Source organism: Trematosphaeria pertusa, assembly GCF_010094035.1.
Source record: "Trematosphaeria pertusa strain CBS 122368 unplaced genomic scaffold BU26scaffold_3, whole genome shotgun sequence".
In the NCBI taxonomy this organism is placed as follows: Eukaryota; Fungi; Ascomycota; class Dothideomycetes; order Pleosporales; family Trematosphaeriaceae; genus Trematosphaeria; species Trematosphaeria pertusa.
The window spans coordinates 1,068,279-1,086,590 of NW_022987214.1; the positions used below are offsets into that span (position 1 = coordinate 1,068,279).

Below are 18,312 nucleotides of genomic sequence, written 5' to 3' on the forward strand. Positions count from 1 at the left end.
CTGGCGAATGCTGTGGTAATGCTATCGTCGGAAGAGGGCTGTCTGGAGGGCGCATTCACCTACCCAGGCGATCCAAAGCAGCGACAGCTCGGCGCATTGCACAGATGCAGCTACCGCTGAGCCTGCCGCCTGTCAGAAGAGGGTGGTGAGGTCGCAAGTCCAGACGATGAAGTCAGCGGTTGGGCGGCGTGCGCTAAATCCCCGCACCATGCACGCTAAGCATGGACAAGACATTAGCGGCCGAATATCACTTCTTGACGCCGCCTCATCATCGCCTCGGACCGCCCGCGGCCACATGATGTGTTGTACGTTTCTGCGTCATGCAGGACCTTTCGTTCTTTCTCTCTTCCAGCGCCATGGTCTCTTTGCGCCTGTGCCAGTGTGCGCTGAGGAAGAAACGCCGATGTCCCGCCGATGTCCCGAGTAAACCACCAATGCAGGGACTGTGGCCGAGGATGTTCTGCCGTCTTCTCGCTCAGTTAAGTCAGGCAAGGTCGGAGCTCAGGGCAGCGGTCCCATGGTAAGGTCGGATCGCAACCCGGCGCGCATGGTAATAGCGTGGCGCTAGCCATAATCCCCATCCGTTCACGTTGCGCCTTTTGCAACCTTGGAATTGCCCAATCGCAGCACTGGCGCCGTCGGTGAATGTTTCCGGGCCCGTGGACGCCCACGGGGCCTCCGCATGGGTGATCGCCCAAACCTAGACTTCTACTTAAAGCTCCCCGGATCCCCAATTGTAACACCCTCTCAACATTCCAACTCCTCCCCCTCCAGTATCTATCGTCGCCTTATTTTACTTCCGCAATCGAATCATTTACGACTGCCCACCATGGGTCTTATGCTGAGGCCGCCTCCGGGCACCCCCGGATCGGCGGCTCCTGCTATTATGGTAGGATTGTTCGTCGCCTTTGGTGGCGTCCTGTTCGGGTAAGTCAATTGGCGCGACTAACTTTGCGCCCCTACTCACTAACATCCGCAGCTATGATACCGGCACTATCGGCGGTATCTTGGGCATGTCATATTGGCGAAACGAGTTTTCTACCGGCTACATCAATCCCAAGGACCAGGCGAAAGACGTCACTTCCAGCCAGACGTCGGAAATTGTGTCTATACTTTCCGTCGGAACCTTCTTTGGAGCCTTAACCGCTGCTCCTGTAGCCGATATGATTGGACGCCGTCTTGGTCTCGTGGCTTCCAATGTCGTTTTCTGCTTCGGCGTCATTCTGCAGACGGCTGCCACTGCCATTCCCATGTTCGTCGCCGGAAGGTTTTTTGCTGGCTTTGGTGTGGGCATGATCTCCATGACCATCCCCCTTTACCAATCCGAAACGAGTCCCAAGTGGATCCGTGGCGCCGTCGTTGGTGCCTATCAGCTCGCGATTACGATCGGTCTTCTGCTCGCTGCCATTGTCGACAATGCCACTAAGCACCGCAACGATACTGGCTCCTACCGCATTCCGATTGCCGTCCAGTTTGCATGGGCCATTGTCCTGTTTCTTGGATGCATTGTCCTGCCCGAAACACCCCGCTACTACGTCAAGAAGGGCCACCCCGAGAAGGCTGCGAGATCGCTCTCCAAGCTGAGGAGGCTTGACGCTGAGCATCCCGCTCTACTGGAGGAACTCGCTGAAATCACTGCCAATCACGAGTACGAGCTTTCTATCGGTAAGGCCACATACATCGATTGCTTTAAGGGCACCCTCGGGAAACGCTTGGCCACCGGCTGTCTTCTGCAAAGTCTTCAGCAGCTCACTGGTGTCAACTTCATCTTCTACTATGGCACTTCGTTCTTCCAGAATGCTGGTTTCACCAACCCGTTCGTCATCTCCATGATTACGTCGTCGATCAACGTAGTGTCGACATTCCCCGGTCTGTACCTTGTGGAGAAATGGGGCCGCCGTAAGCTTCTCCTCTTCGGTGCTATCGGTATGGCCCTGTGCCAGTTCATCGTAGCCATCACTGGCACAGTCGTCGGGACGGGCAACCCATCAGCGCAAAAGTCTATGATTGCTTTTGTGTGCATCTACATCTTCTTCTTCGCTTCTACCTGGGGTCCGGTTGCCTGGGTCGTCACTGGTGAGCTATTCCCGCTTAAGGTGCGAGCCAAGTCGCTCTCCATGACCACCGCGTCAAACTGGCTTCTTAACTGGGCCATTGGATAGTAAGCTCAACCATCATTCACCTACACTAGCACCATCTAACAATCATCCAGTGCTACACCCTACATGGTCAACACGGGCCCCGGCAACGCGAACCTCGGGGCTAAGGTCTTCTTCGTCTGGGGCGGCTGTTGCTTCATCTGCATCTTCTTTGTATGGACCATGATTTACGAGACAAAGGGGCTTGCTCTCGAGCAGGTCGATGAGCTGTATGCCAAGATCGGCAAAGCCTGGCAATCACCCGGCTTTGTGCCCACCGTCTCCTTCCAGGAGGTGCAGGAGACGCGCGCGGATGTTAGGCGTTTGAGCTTGGCTGAAGTGGAGAATGAGGCGACAAGAAAGAAGAGCGTCGTGTATAACGAGGGAGAGGGACCAATGGGCGAGAAGTACCACGCGTAGGCATTGGCGCAGGGCAGCTGCGGAGATGAGTTGGAGAGTATGTCTTTTGAGACATGCGTATGCTTTTCAAGCATCAAATCATGGAGGTTATAGGACAACTATCGAGCGCGCCACGAATAGCGCTTCTTGTACATATCTTGTATCACTTTGAATACGATTTCACGGATTTATGACCAAGGTTTCTCGAAAGTCGCTGTGAAACTGATGTTGGTATCCCCCACACTCCACTCCACTCCACTCCACATCTGACTCTGCGGAATGACGCTCAACTCCACACCCTGCACGTCAAACCTCCACTACTCCAGAATTGATCGACATTGTACCTCGCGGGAGCGGATCGCCAAGTGATCGCCAAGTTCCGCCGGCACCTTATGATCATCTTTGATCTTCTACAGCTTGATGTCACTACTACTTCATCCTAGACACCGTCTTCCGCTTGATATCTCGATTTATCTAGACGAGAATTTCAAACTTTATCGACCTACATTCTGCTCCGCAGATGTTTGCCCCTGCAGATACCAACTACTTCAGAGCCGACGGGGGCTCGCAAGAGTAAATTGCATCAGCACCCAACACTCATCTCATCCGGCCAAGTGCTACGAACGGGTAGGAAAATGCTCTACGGTGCGGCCACGATTCCTTCTTCTCTACACCTTGCAACGGCCTCTTCGCTATCTCTAGATTAGAAAAATCTGTGTATCATGGTTTTGCACAGCCGGGCCCCAGCCAGCTCTAAAAGTATTACATGAACGACACTTGTTCCAGTTCTTCTCCGCCGAAACACCATCGAAGAAGCTCCGTGAGCAGCTAAACCCAGTGAAATGGATTCCCCAGTCTTCGCCTTCGCCGCTCTGCGTCACTATACTGCAATGCGTCAGTGCTAGTTCATCCCCTGGGGACACGAACCCGCCAGAAAGCTTCATTATGGACGTCGGATTTGCTCGTACTCAAAAGGTAGTAATGGAGAGCTTTGAACATGGTGAGGGATTGCGATCTTGGGCTTGACAATGGCGCCGGTATTGACATGGAGTGTGCCATGGTGAAAAATTTCACAAGCGCAATTGATATGTCGCGCTCCATCTAATTCCTTGGTCATTTCACGTGGAAAATCCTATAGCTTTCGATTGCTGTCCAGGTGGGCGTCAACACTTGCGGGAGTTGGCACACGATTGATCAGCAAAGTGCATGTTCCGGATGGAAGGGCCGTTGGTATATAAGTACTACCTTGCTTTCTATCTGGGGCAGGAATGACAAACTCTGCAGCCAATCTAAACCTCTAGGAGGGTGGTACGAAAGGCGAGTGACTTGTTTCGGGACGTTCGGGGGTTAAAAGAAGATAAGATGAAGAAGCATTCAGTAGACGGTCATCGCTGCTTCGTAAATAATCAATGGAAAACACCTCGACATCGAACTTGTTACAGTACGTCGCCGTCTCCTTCTCAACCGCCATGTCCGAACAACCGAATGTAGTAGCAGAAGTGCGCCGCCTCTTTCAACATATCTTCTCCAGCAAGGACAGTCATAGAGGGAGCGATGGTGAACTCGTATTCATCTCTTTTTGACGTCGCATATAGGTACAAGGAAGGATTCAGCGCAATTAGTGCATCGATCCTGGATACCAGATGCTTCACACGGTCGATAACAGGAAGGCTCAAGAATCGCAACTATTCTCTACTCTGTACACGCACTTATATCTTCCATTACGGCCCTCGAGATGTGAGATGGGCGCAAAACCGGGCGCTCTTCCACTCCGATGCGTAGAAGGGTAACAGCGAGGAGTGACAGGCTTCCCCTTCTGAGGTATATATTTCCTACCACGAAGAAGACGTTCCCCCGTGCTGCCGGGCGCAAAATCTTTTGGCCTTTTCAACTTTCTGTAACCATCAAGTATCGCATTTGAACCGATGCTCCGTCCGAAGTAAAGAATCAAACCAAATGCAAAAAGAAATTCGCAATCACACATGAAACGAACTCGAGGTCAGCCCTGCTAACCGATTCCGTAACCGACGATAATATTGAATTTCTTTGTTTGAACTGCAGAATAAATGGGTATATATACACAAAATGTTTTTTCAGTCGCCTGGCAAACCAGCAGATACACGCCCAACTATCAAGGCAGGCTACGCTAATCACCAAGATCTTCGCTCGTTGAGCAAGGCAGGCTTTGACATTGGATAAGTGCGCCCTTAATAGCCTTCACGGAGACGCGGAAGGTTGCTCAGGAAATGTATTGGGGAACAATCGCTCAAAAACTGTGTCTTTGAAAAAGCTGTGCACGCTTATGGGATTCCAGCCAACGAAACTGCCTACCTCCGGAAATGATGCTGCATATTGCCCTTGCCATGCTTCTGAGGCTCGCGCCTAGGATACTTGTAATCGAATCGTTGGGCGCGGATGCGAGGGAGGGAGTAGAGGAGTTGGCACAGACTGCGCTGATTGTCGGCAAAGACTGCAGCACAAGAAAAGGAGATAGGACAGAAGGAGCAAAGCTTTAAGGATTGGGGGGAGAGAATCTAGCGTATCTGCGCGAGCTGCAACCTGTCATTCGACGTTCCTTGTCAAGGGCGAGGCGTCTTCTAGGTTCCCTCTGATAATCTCACTAGTGTAGCGGCTTGTCTACGTTTGGTGAGTGTGCCTACTTTTGGCTTGAATGGCGGTGATGACGCATTGTCTACCGAGTTGTATGCTGAACTGTCTCTCGTATCTGACCGGTAGACTCACGCGTGCGGTATTTGGGCAAGCTGGCTTGAACATATGGCTGGGATCTGATCAAGGATGTATGTGTCATGTGTCTGAATGCTTGAGGAACAGCTCAGCCTCAATCAGGCGTACCCACTGCCCTAGAACGGCCCCCAAGCACCTAGGCCTACGGTCCGATGGAGGCAAAACGATGGAAGTGCCCCTGTAGAAAGACGCGAAAGAGCCGAAGTTGTAATTACTTCGGCGGATTCTAATTTCTATTTCAGCTTACGCGTCTAAGTAACCCAGGGAATACAAGACCGTGCAAGACGCCAGACCCCAACCGGGCGTCTCCAATGCAACCACCAATGCATATAACTCATACAAGCATTCAATCATGTACACGAAGCAAAAAAATCCGGCCCCGTCCCCTCACTGCAACCGCTGTCCGGGTGACGGGCTTATTTGTTATGCCATATGAAGGTCCGCAGTGAATCCCAGTGGTCTGACTGCACGTAGCTGCATTCCAGTCAGCACCATGAATACCCAAAAAGAGCATCCCGACACAAGAAGGATAAGGAAAGAGGATACTCACATATAGCTCATACTACTCCTCAAACTCGGCTGCACCGTCTCAGGATGCCACCTGAAAACATACATCACCATCGCCCAACTCAAACTCGCGAAGATCGGCCATCCATTCCTTACAACCTCTTTCCGCGTTGAACCCTCACCCAGCCATCCCCAGCCTCCACCACCGCCCTCAATCTTGCCCACGCCCTTGGGCTGCACCGCCAGTTTCGCCAGCGCTAAGCACACCCTAGCGAACACATATATGACGATTTGCTGAGATACCGAGTTGTGGATGGTTCGACCGAAGATTGTGTAGCCGCCAACCAGGCCGGCGAGGAAGGAGTCGTAGTGGCGTTCCTTGCCGGTTGGGGAGGTGTGCCGCAGGAGCAGCATAGTGGATTTGTAGACGAGGGCGAAGAGGCTAAGGTTGCGGGCGTGTTGGCGGGTGGCTTTGAAGACAAGCCAGCATTTTGAGCGGATTCTATCCTATCATGTTAATAGTTGTTCTCGTATGTTGTTGTTGGTGGAGGTGGGTTCGGAGAGATGGAAGACGGAGGGATGAACGTACGTGCCGGAGCGGAAGAGGAATATCATTCTACGTGCGCCAAACGGTTAGCAGTTTGTCTCATCGTGTATATCGTGTATATTGCTCCAAAGGATCTCTTACACAAGCGCGTGCGGAAACCGCACCTTCGTGCCGTACACAATGCCATTCCGGATGCCTTTCACGAGCGCAAGGACGTCGTGATACTTCGGATCCAATACAATCTTCTCGGCCACCGCCTGCTCCAGATCAGCAAAGAGAGTCCGCAAGCCCCTCAGAGAGTGATTCCAACCTCGAGCGCTTGTAACCGGTCCATTGCTGCAGTCTCTCAATTCGCGGCGCTATGTGCCTCGGCCTTGCGCAATGGCGTTTGCTCTAGCTGTCGCAGCTCGGGCACGAGGAATGTGAAGAGTCGGAAGAAGTAGGACAAATGAAGACGCCGGTCATTGAGCTGAGTCGCATCGGAGGGAGGGCTTTGCGGCTCGGGCGCTCCCTGGTGCTTGCGGGTCATCGAGGGCGATGGATGGCATTTGATCCTCGGCATCGCGTCACAACACCGGCCGCACATTTCCCCACACTCCCGCGCACAAGCCACACGACCGGGGTATCTTGCATGTGAAGGCGTGGCTGCGAATTTGCATGTGTGCGAGAACGTAGCCTAGACGCCCTCTAGGATCTTGCACAGATTTGCTCTCTCTATTGATGCTAATGCAATGCTACGTTTATGATTCCTAGGTTCTTGTGCCCGCTCCGACGCCGCTGCAATGCTCCGGAATGCTTTTCATGAGTGCTAAAGGACCGTGAACAGAAACGGATCGAGAAGATGTCATTCAACTCGTCGCTCAGGCCATCGCTTCTTCAGCTCTTCGTAAACCGTAAAGATGAAAGCGGAACTGGGGATTGAGCGTCCCACTGTGATCCCGCACCCGCGGTACATCCCTTTCAAGCCATGCTGCTTCCACAAAGCCCTTCCAACCGCGCTGAAGGTCGACTTGCCGCCCGTTAATCGCTGTATGTCTTCGGTCTGCATCCTCGATTTGATGGTGTCGGCAGGGTAGAACAGAAAGTTATAGGACATCCCGGCCACAGAGCCGGCAACCATGCGCTGGTAAACTGGCAGATCGTCGTCGCTGGTGGGACCTGAGGTCTGGTTCGCCTTCTTGAAGAGGAGCTTGACACCTTCGTAGCCACCGAACCACGCCGCACCACCTCCGGTCTCGCGGATAAGAGTCCCAAATTGGCCGTGCCAGTAACCCAAGAGACCTTGGTGGCGGTATATGGAGGCAATAATATTGAGGATACCTGGCCGGGTGATGGTCGCGCCCGGCGTTTCAAGTGGGACCTGCATCTTGCATTTTACTAGTTCAATTGGCGTAAGGAAGAGGGATGTGAAGGCTCCTGCGGCCGTTCCACACCAGATCATCGCTGAATAAGGCAAGTCTTTGTCGGGGTGCCTCTTCAGTTCGGGATAGATGCCGGAAGCTCTGACGGCATCCCCAGCAAGGCGATACTGCGAGGTATGTTAGCTCAGGTATGTAAGGCTTGCCAGGCTATTCGTATACTCACGCTGAAGAAGAGACAGCTGGTCTCTACAGCTGCGCCAACCAGGGGGGCACTGACCCCCCTATATATGCCGATGAACCCATCTTGCTTGACTGACTTCTTGAAGCAATCCAATGGTCCAGTGTACTGTAACGGCAGATGGTTTGGCTGTGACTGTAACCGTACCTTAACCGTGTCGAAGGGGTATTCGATGTATTTGCCAACGATGCCGGCAATCGATCCGCAGACCACGTCCTTCAGCGCCTCTTCTCCCTGGCCATTCTTTGTTTCCGCAGAGCCACCTCCCGCTTCCTGCACAATGACTGGTTTGGTCAACCTGCCCGCACTCTCCCCCACCATTACCGGACTCTCGTGGATTTCCATAGACCCAATGTATATCAACAAAAGATGTGTGTGCTTATGAACGGCGGTTCATGGCGGGGTGGGTACAAGAGTCGAGCAGGCGGTGAGGAGAGTGGAGGGCGCTACGACTCAAAGATATACTCCATACCGGGCGGGCGTGGGCACGAATTGTTGGTAGGTAAAGACGTAGGTTGCGCGAATACGAGGTAGCACAGGAAAACCTGCTGCATATAAATGCTGCGGGCCGGAGCTGCGATCGGAAAGCGTCCACGGTGGTGGTGCGAAGGCGTGACGACGAATCGGCGCCGAAATCCTTGTGCCTGGCGAAAATAGCTGTCGAAAACTTTTAGCCTGAGGGCACCCTGCTCAAACCCGCGCAGATCATTACAGAGGCCGGGAAAGCGCGCGCCGGGTGTTCTGGGTAATGCTGATGGAGGGCTGAAATAACGCGATGGACTTCATTATTCAAGGCCTTCCAAGGTTCAGGGCCCATCACCAAAGTGTTACTGATAATCTTATCTGATCCTTTTCACACTGACAGCGCTAGCGGCGGCTAGGCCCAAAGCGGAACAGCTGTCCCGCCATTTTTCTATCGATACCGATTTTCGGCCGCTTTCTTGTCCACTCCAGAAGGACGCTCGTCGCCTCGTCCTGCATTGCTGTCGCCGTGCCAGCGGTACCCCCACGGGGATGTCGGAAGTTATTGACACACAAGCGCCGCCGAGCGCAGGAGCGACTGCTGTTAAAGGAATGCGGAAGAACGGTGTGTTGTCGCAATGTGGATATCTGTATTACCGCCAACTGATCACGACGGCTGCGCAGGCAAGCAATGGCATCAAACGAAGACGGCGTTCCGGCCTCGGACGAACCAGAGCTCTTTCGAGAAGCGAGCTGCAGAGACGAAGGCGCTTGCCGCGATCAAGGCAAAGGAGAAGGAGATGAAGGACGAGAAGGAAGCTGAGCGACAGGTCGGCGCAACAAGCCTATGAGACGACCCTCTGCTAACCGCATGGCAGCGGCGAGTTGAAGCTATTCGGACAAAACGTGCAGCGAAAGAAGAGCGAGAGCGATACCAGAAGATGGAAGAGAAGATGCACAAGAAGCGCGTCGAGCGCCTAAAGAGGAGGGAAAAGCGCAACAAGATGCTCAAGGCCTGAGCGGCATGTGCTGCTCTGTAGAAGCATGCGACCGCTCAAACTTTCTCCTGCCGCTACCTTGGAGCGAGGGACGCCAGCTACAATCAGCTGTCACTAAAGCAAAGGACGTAACGAGGCGGTGATCATGGATGACCGCCTTCCAGCCCGCGCAGAGGCAGTAACGTTACTTCCAGCGTCAATGACGGGTACGACGGGTACGACGGGTCCATGGTGACGGCACCGTATGAACGACGGCCTATATGAACACTGGATGTGGGTATGATAAGGGCGCCGTCGCGAATGCCGTATCTCCTATCTGAATATCCAGCACCCTGCAACGCTCTGGGAACTAACCCAGTGTACCTCATAGTTCTTGTTGAGAAATGTGACTTTTGAGGGCCTTCGACCATACATTTCCCAGTTTACGCGTGGATTAGGCTTAGCGTTATTATCACGTGCCAGTGACGCAACCTACCTAGGTAGGAAATGCCGAATCCGCGTGCTGCAACTAACCTTCAACACCCCGAGCAGCCCACCACCATGATATGGCCGAACCCTTCCGCCCGAATCTGTTCCCGCCCTCCTCCACACCCCAAATAACCACTGATCCGCAGTCCCCAGCCTCATCTAAGAAATCGCATCTGCACTCGCTGCATCACCACCCGCACCGACACCATCACCATCACCGCCATTCGTCGCGACACCATGCAAAGGAGGCCGTGCAGTCGGCGATCCAATTGCACCCGCCGACGAGCTTTGGTGACTTGCTGAAGCAGGCTAAGGGCAGTCGTGCGACTTCGGCTTCGCCGGCGCATAGTCGGAGGGAGAGCGTGAAGAGCGCGACGCTGGATGCGCAGGCAGAGGTGCTGGAGACGCGGGAGGCGCGGGCGAAGCCCGTAGGGCCAGAAGATATAGAGTGCGAGCGGAAGAGGGTTAAGGCTAGGGAGCAGTAAGGCACCGTTGTGTTTGAAGGGCTTCCCAGAAGGATACTGACATGGAGTTTAGAGAGCTTCGGTCTTCCCTTCAAACCCTTTCCGATCAGTCGCTGAAGACGTCTCGCCACCTCGATGATACCTACTATTCCATTTTGGAGAAAGTGTCTCTGTTGCGGCAGACGATAGGCAGCCTACAGGAGCTCTCGGGTCTGACGAAGGAGCTTCACGAGAACTTCCGGTCCGATACACAGGAGCTGGTGGAGGATATAAAGGGCCAATTCGATGCGTTCGGTAACTTTGAAAAGCAGCAGGAGCAGGTCGCGGCATTAGAGGAGAGAATAAAGGCAGGCAAAGAGAAGGCTGATTCGCTGACTGCAAGACTTATGGAAGCAAAGAAGCGTGTCGAAGCACGGGCGAAGAGCGAAGCTGAGTGGGATGCTAGGATCACACGTACGCTTGCGTGCCTATACTATACAAGCCTAGGTGCTAATCTCCTCTATAGGACGACTGAAATTCCTCTGGGGCATCCTCGGCACTATCGCGGCTCTCATCATACTCGCAATTCTCTTCCAGCAATTCAAACCCCTCCACTCTACTAGGGAGCCTAGGGCAGCACTCGACTTCAGCTCAAGGACGAAGATTCTCGACGCTCCAATACCCGATCTCGCGAAAGAGGCGATTCTAAGCACCACGAGGTCTACACCGGAGGTCTTGGTAGCGACGTTGGAAGCAAAACCGGTCACTGAGTTGGAGGGCGATGATCGATTGCGCGTATTCGATGAGCTCTAAAAGCCCTCGAATGCGGAATAGTTCCGACTTCGGAGCGTGAATCAATCAGAATCTGCGATCTCGGTAATCTCTATCATGGTCAACCTTAAGTGCGCTCCGAAATCGTGACTTAGCCTCTCAGCGTGCTGCTACAAGTGACTGGCTGGTCTTGAAGCTGTGAGAGCATTCATAACGTCACATGCGAACCGCTCTCCATTGGCCCTGCTTCTGTCAACGCCTATTTCGAACATATGGCGTGATGCGGGCCGCTTGCGTGCTCATGTGCCACCTTCGAAGGTTTGAAATCCAACCGCACGAGATCTAGTCGACCAATCCAAATGCTCGAGCAGCTGTGGATAGGGCCAACCCACCGAAGTGACATCCCTTGAGACGTAGTAGCCAATGGGGTTGCGAGGCCTTCAAGAAGACGTATCGCAATTTGCTCCTCCTCATATCGGATGTCGCTCTGACCGAGAGCACCCTGCAGGATGCAAGAGATGAAATCTCCGCCCTGAAGCGACAACATGCGGGTGTACGCGAGAGACATGCAGCAAACGCGAGTCAAAGGATCTCGCTAGTAAGAAACGAAGCTACTAATCAGCAATCCGGATAGTCGCCAATTGGGCGTTGAATGGGCGTTAGAAGAAGCAATAAGGCTGAGCGGAGCTCACCGAGGACGGTATGAATGGACTTGTTGTTACGAGCTAGAGACGCACCGGTACCGAATTGGGATGGTACAACCGAGCCTCGTCTGATGACACCCTTTTAGACAGAACTCTCTAGGCAGCAAGCGTTGTGGGAGTCCTTCCAGTACCACGTCATAAGGCTGACCGGAATGCATAGCGACATGCAGGTCGTAAGTAAACCTCCAGTTCACACGAGCGGCTACAATCGGCCACGAATCCTGGAGTAGACAGGGCCGGAGCGGAAAACTGAGGATACCGCGGTATAGGCCGGTAAGTCGATGGTGTGGTTGACGATGAAATAAGTAGCGGCGGGGAAGGCGGGATGGCGTGCGGTTCGTCTGGGGAATGACAAAAGTACATGTCGACCTGCGGCAGGCAGCACGAGCGAGTCTCGACCCCATCGATTGGACGAAGAATCCGCGGTGAACCGTCGACGTGTCTTTCTCTCGTCTGGTCACAGGATCCTCTGCTGTTGTTGGAGGCTCTCGTCAAGTCTGGCTGGGCACCGGTACCCCTCTTTTCGATGAACATAAAGGTCGTGCCCTCTCTCTGACGTTCATGTCTTCCTCTTCACCGAATCCTACCCTCCAGTATTCTACCTGTTCTGTATATTATTATTGTTGTATTTCGAAAAGAACTTGCATTGCACCCCGGCCCCAGGAGTACTTGATCTTGCCTAGCGTCAGCCTTTCTTCCAATATCTCACGGGCCCTCACAAGGATACTCGGGTTCTTTTTCCCCACAAGTGGGGCTTTCCTTGCATATTTGCTTGTACCGCGCTACAAGGTAAGCGTGTGCTTGGTTTTGAGGCCGGAATCGATGATGTGGTCCAATGTGCGAGAGGCAAAGAGCTCTCGACCGGGATAGCACCTGCTTCCCCGTTATGTATCCGTGAAGCGTGTCATCTCCATCGTGTTACCAATCTCAGCCCTAGCAAAGCCGATTCGCTGACGCCATCCAAGCCTAGTTATCCGCGGTCCCATTTCGAGTCTTGGAGCGATGCATCACCACGACGTCTACGAGAACCCTTCACAGCCTGATCCGGAAGTGTTGTCTGCCACCAGACCGCCTCAACTGAATCCGACGATTTGCAAATGCCGCTGTACACGTATGTCTGAAGGGGTGTCCCAAGAAGGTGACGGTGGGAACGAGGACGATGCAGCCTCAACTCTAGTCGGTTCGGACAACTCTCAGCTCGGAGACGACTTCCCAGCTGGATCGGACGAGGCAGGACAGCACGCTACCATCGGGCTGGCCCGATCGCAGGCTCCCACCGGCAACGGCCGTGTTGACGAGTTCCGAGCAAGAATTGGGTTGTCAATCGATGTTCCCGAAAGATTTCGTGCTGGTCAGCCTCTGATGAACATGGCCGATCTTTCACTTCCTCCGTATCAGCTGCGCTTTCCGCAGGAATATGAGGACACGGCGGATAGCCTGATAAACGAGCCGGGCAGCGAAATCCACAGTGTCCTGACGTCAGGACCTAGAAGCGTACGTTGCGGATCCCCGGGACCCGGTGTGGCCTATGCAGGTGCATGGGCTGAAGAGGCATGGTCCGAAAGATTCCAGCTCGACTACCATTTCGTTGTGAGGCCTCTGCGCCTGAGCGCGGAGCACCAGTACTGTCGGGGCCTCGTCGCTTCGCACTTGGTTTTGCGGGACGAAGCCACTTTTATGGATCTGGGAGAGGGACTCCTCGGTGGCGGTTCAGGCATTCCCAGTCATTTGCAGCGGGTCTAGGAACGGAAGCATTTGGGAATGTTGGCGTCTGTCGTTCTCCTCTATCTCGGGTCGGTGCTCTCACTGGGCGTTGTTACTTTGCTTTGAATACTGTCCCGGATAGTTGGCGTTTCCAGGGAAGGTTCGGCGGTGTTTTGACTTGACGCAGGATGATCGGTTTCACTGAGCGTGATCTTGGGACTCTGGGGTTCCTTTTGTGATTAGTAGTGCTTGCGGCAAAATTCTTCAAGTTTGCGTGCACTCAGTCCCGGATGCCGCGTGTTAACGTCCCCTCTGGGGAACGAGAGATATTGATCTGAAATTCGACTGGTCCTGGTTTTGGGTAGAAGCGGATGACAGCGTCAAGTCTTTTGTAGAGCGCTCCTATAACGAGGGGTAAAGCGGTGGGAAATTTGTGGAGGAGAGATGATGTTGCCGGAGTTGGTGGATTTTCGTACCCAATGCGGAGATGGAGGCCAAAGCCACCACCTCAACGCCTTCCACGCGTGCATCGAGGAAGAATTCCAACTGTCCACATGCCACAAACCCCCACGGAGGGGACAAGTACTGCCGACTCTCCTTTTCATTGCGTTCGAGCATCCAGTCTGCGTTGATTATCGTGCGGGATTTGAGTGAATACCTAGGTAGAAACGTGGAGGAGGCGATGCTGGCGAATCCCATGGATGCTTTCTTTTGACGGCCCAAAGCAAGGGAGCTTTCAGACACGTGGACTGTCCCAGCTTGGAGGCATTTTCATCGTCGTTTTGCGTGGAAATTGAGCTTGAGGCATTATTGGGAGCGGATGGGCCTGATGCTGGCTCCTGAGCAGGCTATTCCGAGTCGTCGCAGTCCAAGGGCTGGATGGAAGACCACTTCGATCAGACGGACGCAGCCATCGTGGCCATGTCCGGACGCGCTCGCAACCCGCGAGCGATGTCGGGAATGGGGAATCCTTCTGCATGATGTGGGCGGGCTGCGTCCCATCGACCCTATCGGACGCCGATCCCTGGTGTCGGTGCGCCGTCCGACGGACATGGACCTCTCCAGTGCACAGAGTGCTGCCTTTGTCATTCATCAGACCCACCCGTCCGCTCGTCTCCGCCTCCCCGCCGCGTTACCACATCCTGAGCACACCGACTCGCCAGCAGATGCATTGGACGCATCGGCTTGCTGACTAGTGCACCTGTGGTGGGCTGACTCCACACTGAGCCTTCAGCAGCCCTCCGCCGCCCAGACCAGAGCTTATCGGGCTTTGCTTGCTGGGTTGCTTCGATGCCCCGAACACTCCCACCGCTTCTGCTCTTGTATTATTTATATATGCTGAACCGGCTGCATCATTGGACTGGCCAACACAGTCCAATCTCGACACTCGGTCTGCTCCCGGGGCCGCCGTGACCCCTGACCGGCCAGGTCGCGCCGCGGCCTCGACCTTGAACTCGCAGAACCCTTGCCTCAACAGCGAGGTCCGCATCAGCTCACCATATTTTCGCCGCTCCGCCAGCCGTGGGAGCTCGAAATCCTCAGCCGCCCCAAACGTCTGCACCACGCCTTACTCAACAACGTTCCCGGCGCAAGATAACGCTCGCAGACCCGTGGCACGCGAGCCCTTTGCCCTTCGGGTCGATACGTCACTGCACGCTACCACCAAAATCCACTGTTGACACCGAACAAATTCACATGAAGCCGCCTTTTCGGGAAAATACGCGTCCCGCTAGCTTCCGAGCCTTCGACAAGCAATTAGCAGTGTGGTTATTGCGCGCTGGCAGGTACATAGCATCTCATCTCGTCTCCCTCCGAAGCACATGTTAACCATGCCGCAGTCTCAGCGCAGTGCCGCCGAACTCTCCCTCCGACCGACCTCAATTGCGAAGACGCTCCTTCTGATCGCGCCTAATACACTCCGCAGCACTGGCAGCTGAAACACATCGTTCGAGGCAAAGGCGACGGGCAAGCGGTCGCACCAACCTCCTAGGACGAGCTATTGAGGCATAAGCTTACTGGCGTACGGTTCATTCCGAACCGCGTCTCCTGCTTCCGAAATCTTCCGATCGCCCCTTTCCCCGCATTGCGGAAGCGCAGTAACAACTGTCGCGAGCCTGGCGTGCATTAGTTCCTAGGGTAGTCGTTTAGCCCCCGGGTGGCCGATACATTTGAAGGTTGGCAAGCCTAGTCGCGCCAGTGTCGCCTATGGCATGAACATAAAGGCCCTGACGTAGCAGAACACCTTGAGCAGTCCGGAAAAGATCCCCTAAGATGGCAACCCCCGCACCTCCTCGGCGGTTCAAAATAGAGCCCATTGAATCGACCATGAAGTCTTCCAAAGACCGTCAGCGGGAAGAGAACGAACCCTCCAAGCGTCTACGAAAGTTTGCTCCTGAACCAGTAGAGACTACGGCGAAGACCAGCCGCCGATTTGCGCCTGAACCCCTAGAGAACACCACGAGAACCCATCGTCGGTTCGCCCCGGAGCCTACTGAGACGTCAGAGCGGAGTAGTCGGAAGAAGTTCGCGGAAGAATGGGAAAGCCAAACAACAAGGAAGTTCAAGCCCGAGCCATTGGAGACTCCTGCCAGTAGCAACCGTAAGAAGCAGGGCATCAACCAGCAAGCGAAGATTGATGCGACATCGTCGAGCTCTCAGAGAACCGGAAAGCGACCGCCGAGGAAATTCGCACCTCAATTGATAGAGACTGCGAGACGCTCTCGTAGAGCGGGGGACGCGGCTCCTGTGATCAGGCCGTCGGACAGGACTGAGGCCACACCCGTGGATAACTCTCAAAGTCCCAAGAAGACGCTTAAATCGCCGGTCCCAGCTCCGCCGGATAACACACCCACTATTAATTACTCACAGAATCCATTGTTCCTGGAAATCCAGCGCGCAACATCGCCGCTCGCCAGACGGCGACCGATGTCGAGAATCTCTCATCATTCGTTCCGAGTTCCCGATCTTGATCCAATTGAATCGTCCGAATCGGAGGGCTCCAGTCCGTCTTCCCCTACAACATCTCCCTCAGTCGTATCCGATCGTTCGCAATATTATAAGGAAGCTACGCGGATGCGCGAGAGTGTGGATGACAGATTTTCTGGCTATCTCCTTGAACTCGCTGCCAAAGCTGCAGAAAGGCAACTACGCGAACAAGCAATGGCGGCATTTCCAAATGATGACCACCATGAACCAGTCGACCATTTCATTGACCGAGACGATGATACCGAATCCTACATTGACGAGGGGGTGCGTAGGCGCGACTCGTCTTTCAATGAAGTCAACTGGGAATTAGTGGCCATGCGCCAGCACCGACAGAAGCTCGAACAGCAACAAGAGACGGAAAGGGAGATGAAGAGGAGACGGGAAGCAGAAATGAATAGGTACGATGGTCCCTGGGGAAGCCCAGCCGTGTTCATGGGAGCTACGGCAGCTAGGAACATAGTGGGAGGCTACCAGAAGGATGGCGAACTGGATCGGATGCGGAAAGGAGCTCGGCCTCCAATGCTGGGAGCTGATATCAAGTTTCCGAGATGTCGCTCCCCCGAGCCTGCTCGTTTTGACCCGACCCAAGGATGTGATGCCGTAAGGATAGCCATGTGTTATCTGACCGAGCAGAGCCAGGCAGCCGAAAAAGGAGAGGGTCTTTGGTGCGGCAACGGAAACGACAGACAGCCAAGTAAAGTGCCCTCGCTGTGGTCCAACGGAAGCAGCCGGCCTCCAAGCCGCGGGGGCCTCTGGCACGGATGCTGCGTCAACTCTGGCCACACATCCCCAAAAGGCCCCACCGGCATTCTTACGCCCAGGGTTGAGAAGGACAACCCGCTTGAAACCCCTTGCCCAACTCCGGCTACCAGTCTTTTACCTCCTACACCGCCGGCATCCAATGCCGACTTTGCCTGCATTGACGAGAAGCTCGCTTTCGAGCAGTCAATAGACGAAGAATTTGGGGATGATTTCGTTACCCAAGTGTATAACTACTTGTCTTTAGGCTATCCATCTATGGCTCGTCCATTCGATGAAGAGCTGTCCAAGATTTCCGGGATATCCATTGCTGATCTCCGGCAGGACGATCACCTGGCCAAATCGAGGGGATACATCCGTCTAGGCGCAGACGGAAATCTCGCAAGCGCTGCGATTACCGAGGAGTCCTGCATGCGATGGCGAGCGCTCCGGATCTATATTCGCGAGTGGGCTAAGCAACATCCAGGGATGGCAGGAGAGAGTGTTGCAGGTGGTATGGGAACTGCCGTAAGAAGAGGCAGTTGGGCCATCTGAATGGCCGCGCCTTACGCTTATTTTTCGTTGTGGTGATCCTTTTAGCGGGTACATGAAGCGATCTCCATGCTTTTTGCGACATTCATCTTCATCGTCTACATTTTCCTTCGGAGATTTTGAACGCTTGCTCGGCGGGTAGGGTAGAGGGTAGTGAGCCGCGCTCAACTAGGGCACGGGAAGCACCCATACTTTTACTAGCTAGTAGTCAATTGTAATGCGCTTGAAGACATTAGCATCAACCGAGGATTTCCCCGCAGCTTTTGCGTTCGAAGTCATCTATTGCTCACCGACGAAACGTTTGAATTGCGCCAGCCGTGACATCAAAGGAAGACGCTACCGTATATTAGATTTCCGTGCTTGAAGCTTAGCGATAATGATCGGGGCTTTAGGGGGCGCCAAGAGCACGTGGAGGTGCTGCGTGGTTCAAGGTCCACGGGTTCCCGCGGGCGAGCCGTGGGGGGTCACGTTCTTTTTTCCTTATCTATTCACCACACCTGTTATTTTATTCCCTCAGCCAACTATTTCCCACTCGTCGGTATTTCCATCTGG

The 18,312-nt window shown here is 54.1% G+C and overlaps 6 protein-coding genes across 6 annotated transcripts; 5 read left to right on the forward strand and 1 right to left on the reverse strand.

Annotated features, from left to right (window-relative positions):
• Nucleotides 1-829: 829 nt before the first annotated feature.
• BU26DRAFT_419613 (general substrate transporter) lies at nt 830-2,558 on the forward strand (the record flags this gene model as incomplete). The annotated part of the gene is made up of 3 exons (XM_033823313.1): nt 830-927; nt 980-2,161; nt 2,213-2,558. The coding sequence occupies 3 exons, from the start codon at nt 830-832 to the stop codon at nt 2,556-2,558; spliced, it is 1,626 nt and encodes a 541-aa protein (XP_033688125.1).
• A 3,140-nt stretch (nt 2,559-5,698) lies between these two features.
• BU26DRAFT_528414 (mitochondrial carrier) lies at nt 5,699-8,280 on the reverse strand (the record flags this gene model as incomplete). The annotated part of the gene is made up of 6 exons (XM_033830847.1): nt 5,699-5,756; nt 5,833-6,291; nt 6,379-6,405; nt 6,478-6,593; nt 7,190-7,864; nt 7,921-8,280. The coding sequence occupies 6 exons, from the start codon at nt 8,278-8,280 to the stop codon at nt 5,699-5,701; spliced, it is 1,695 nt and encodes a 564-aa protein (XP_033688126.1).
• Nucleotides 8,281-8,715: 435 nt separating this feature from the next.
• Nucleotides 8,716-9,802, forward strand: BU26DRAFT_515496 (uncharacterized protein). The gene is made up of 3 exons (XM_033828080.1): nt 8,716-9,022; nt 9,082-9,227; nt 9,276-9,802. Exons 1-3 carry the CDS (start codon nt 8,950-8,952, stop codon nt 9,414-9,416), a joined length of 360 nt encoding a protein of 119 aa, XP_033688127.1. The 5' UTR covers nt 8,716-8,949; the 3' UTR covers nt 9,417-9,802.
• A 138-nt stretch (nt 9,803-9,940) lies between these two features.
• On the forward strand, nt 9,941-11,119 carry BU26DRAFT_528416 (uncharacterized protein; the record flags this gene model as incomplete). Its single annotated transcript, XM_033830848.1, has 3 exons — nt 9,941-10,344; nt 10,401-10,780; nt 10,833-11,119. The coding sequence occupies 3 exons, from the start codon at nt 9,941-9,943 to the stop codon at nt 11,117-11,119; spliced, it is 1,071 nt and encodes a 356-aa protein (XP_033688128.1).
• A 1,342-nt stretch (nt 11,120-12,461) lies between these two features.
• BU26DRAFT_215730 (uncharacterized protein) lies at nt 12,462-13,706 on the forward strand. The gene is made up of 2 exons (XM_033820702.1): nt 12,462-12,570; nt 12,747-13,706. The coding sequence occupies exon 2, from the start codon at nt 12,784-12,786 to the stop codon at nt 13,522-13,524; it is 741 nt and encodes a 246-aa protein (XP_033688129.1). The 5' UTR covers nt 12,462-12,570; nt 12,747-12,783; the 3' UTR covers nt 13,525-13,706.
• A 2,050-nt stretch (nt 13,707-15,756) lies between these two features.
• Nucleotides 15,757-17,763, forward strand: BU26DRAFT_528417 (uncharacterized protein; the record flags this gene model as incomplete). The annotated part of the gene is made up of 5 exons (XM_033830849.1): nt 15,757-16,282; nt 16,316-16,361; nt 16,401-16,486; nt 16,517-17,070; nt 17,104-17,763. 5 exons carry the CDS (start codon nt 15,757-15,759, stop codon nt 17,761-17,763), a joined length of 1,872 nt encoding a protein of 623 aa, XP_033688130.1.
• Nucleotides 17,764-18,312: the final 549 nt, after the last annotated feature.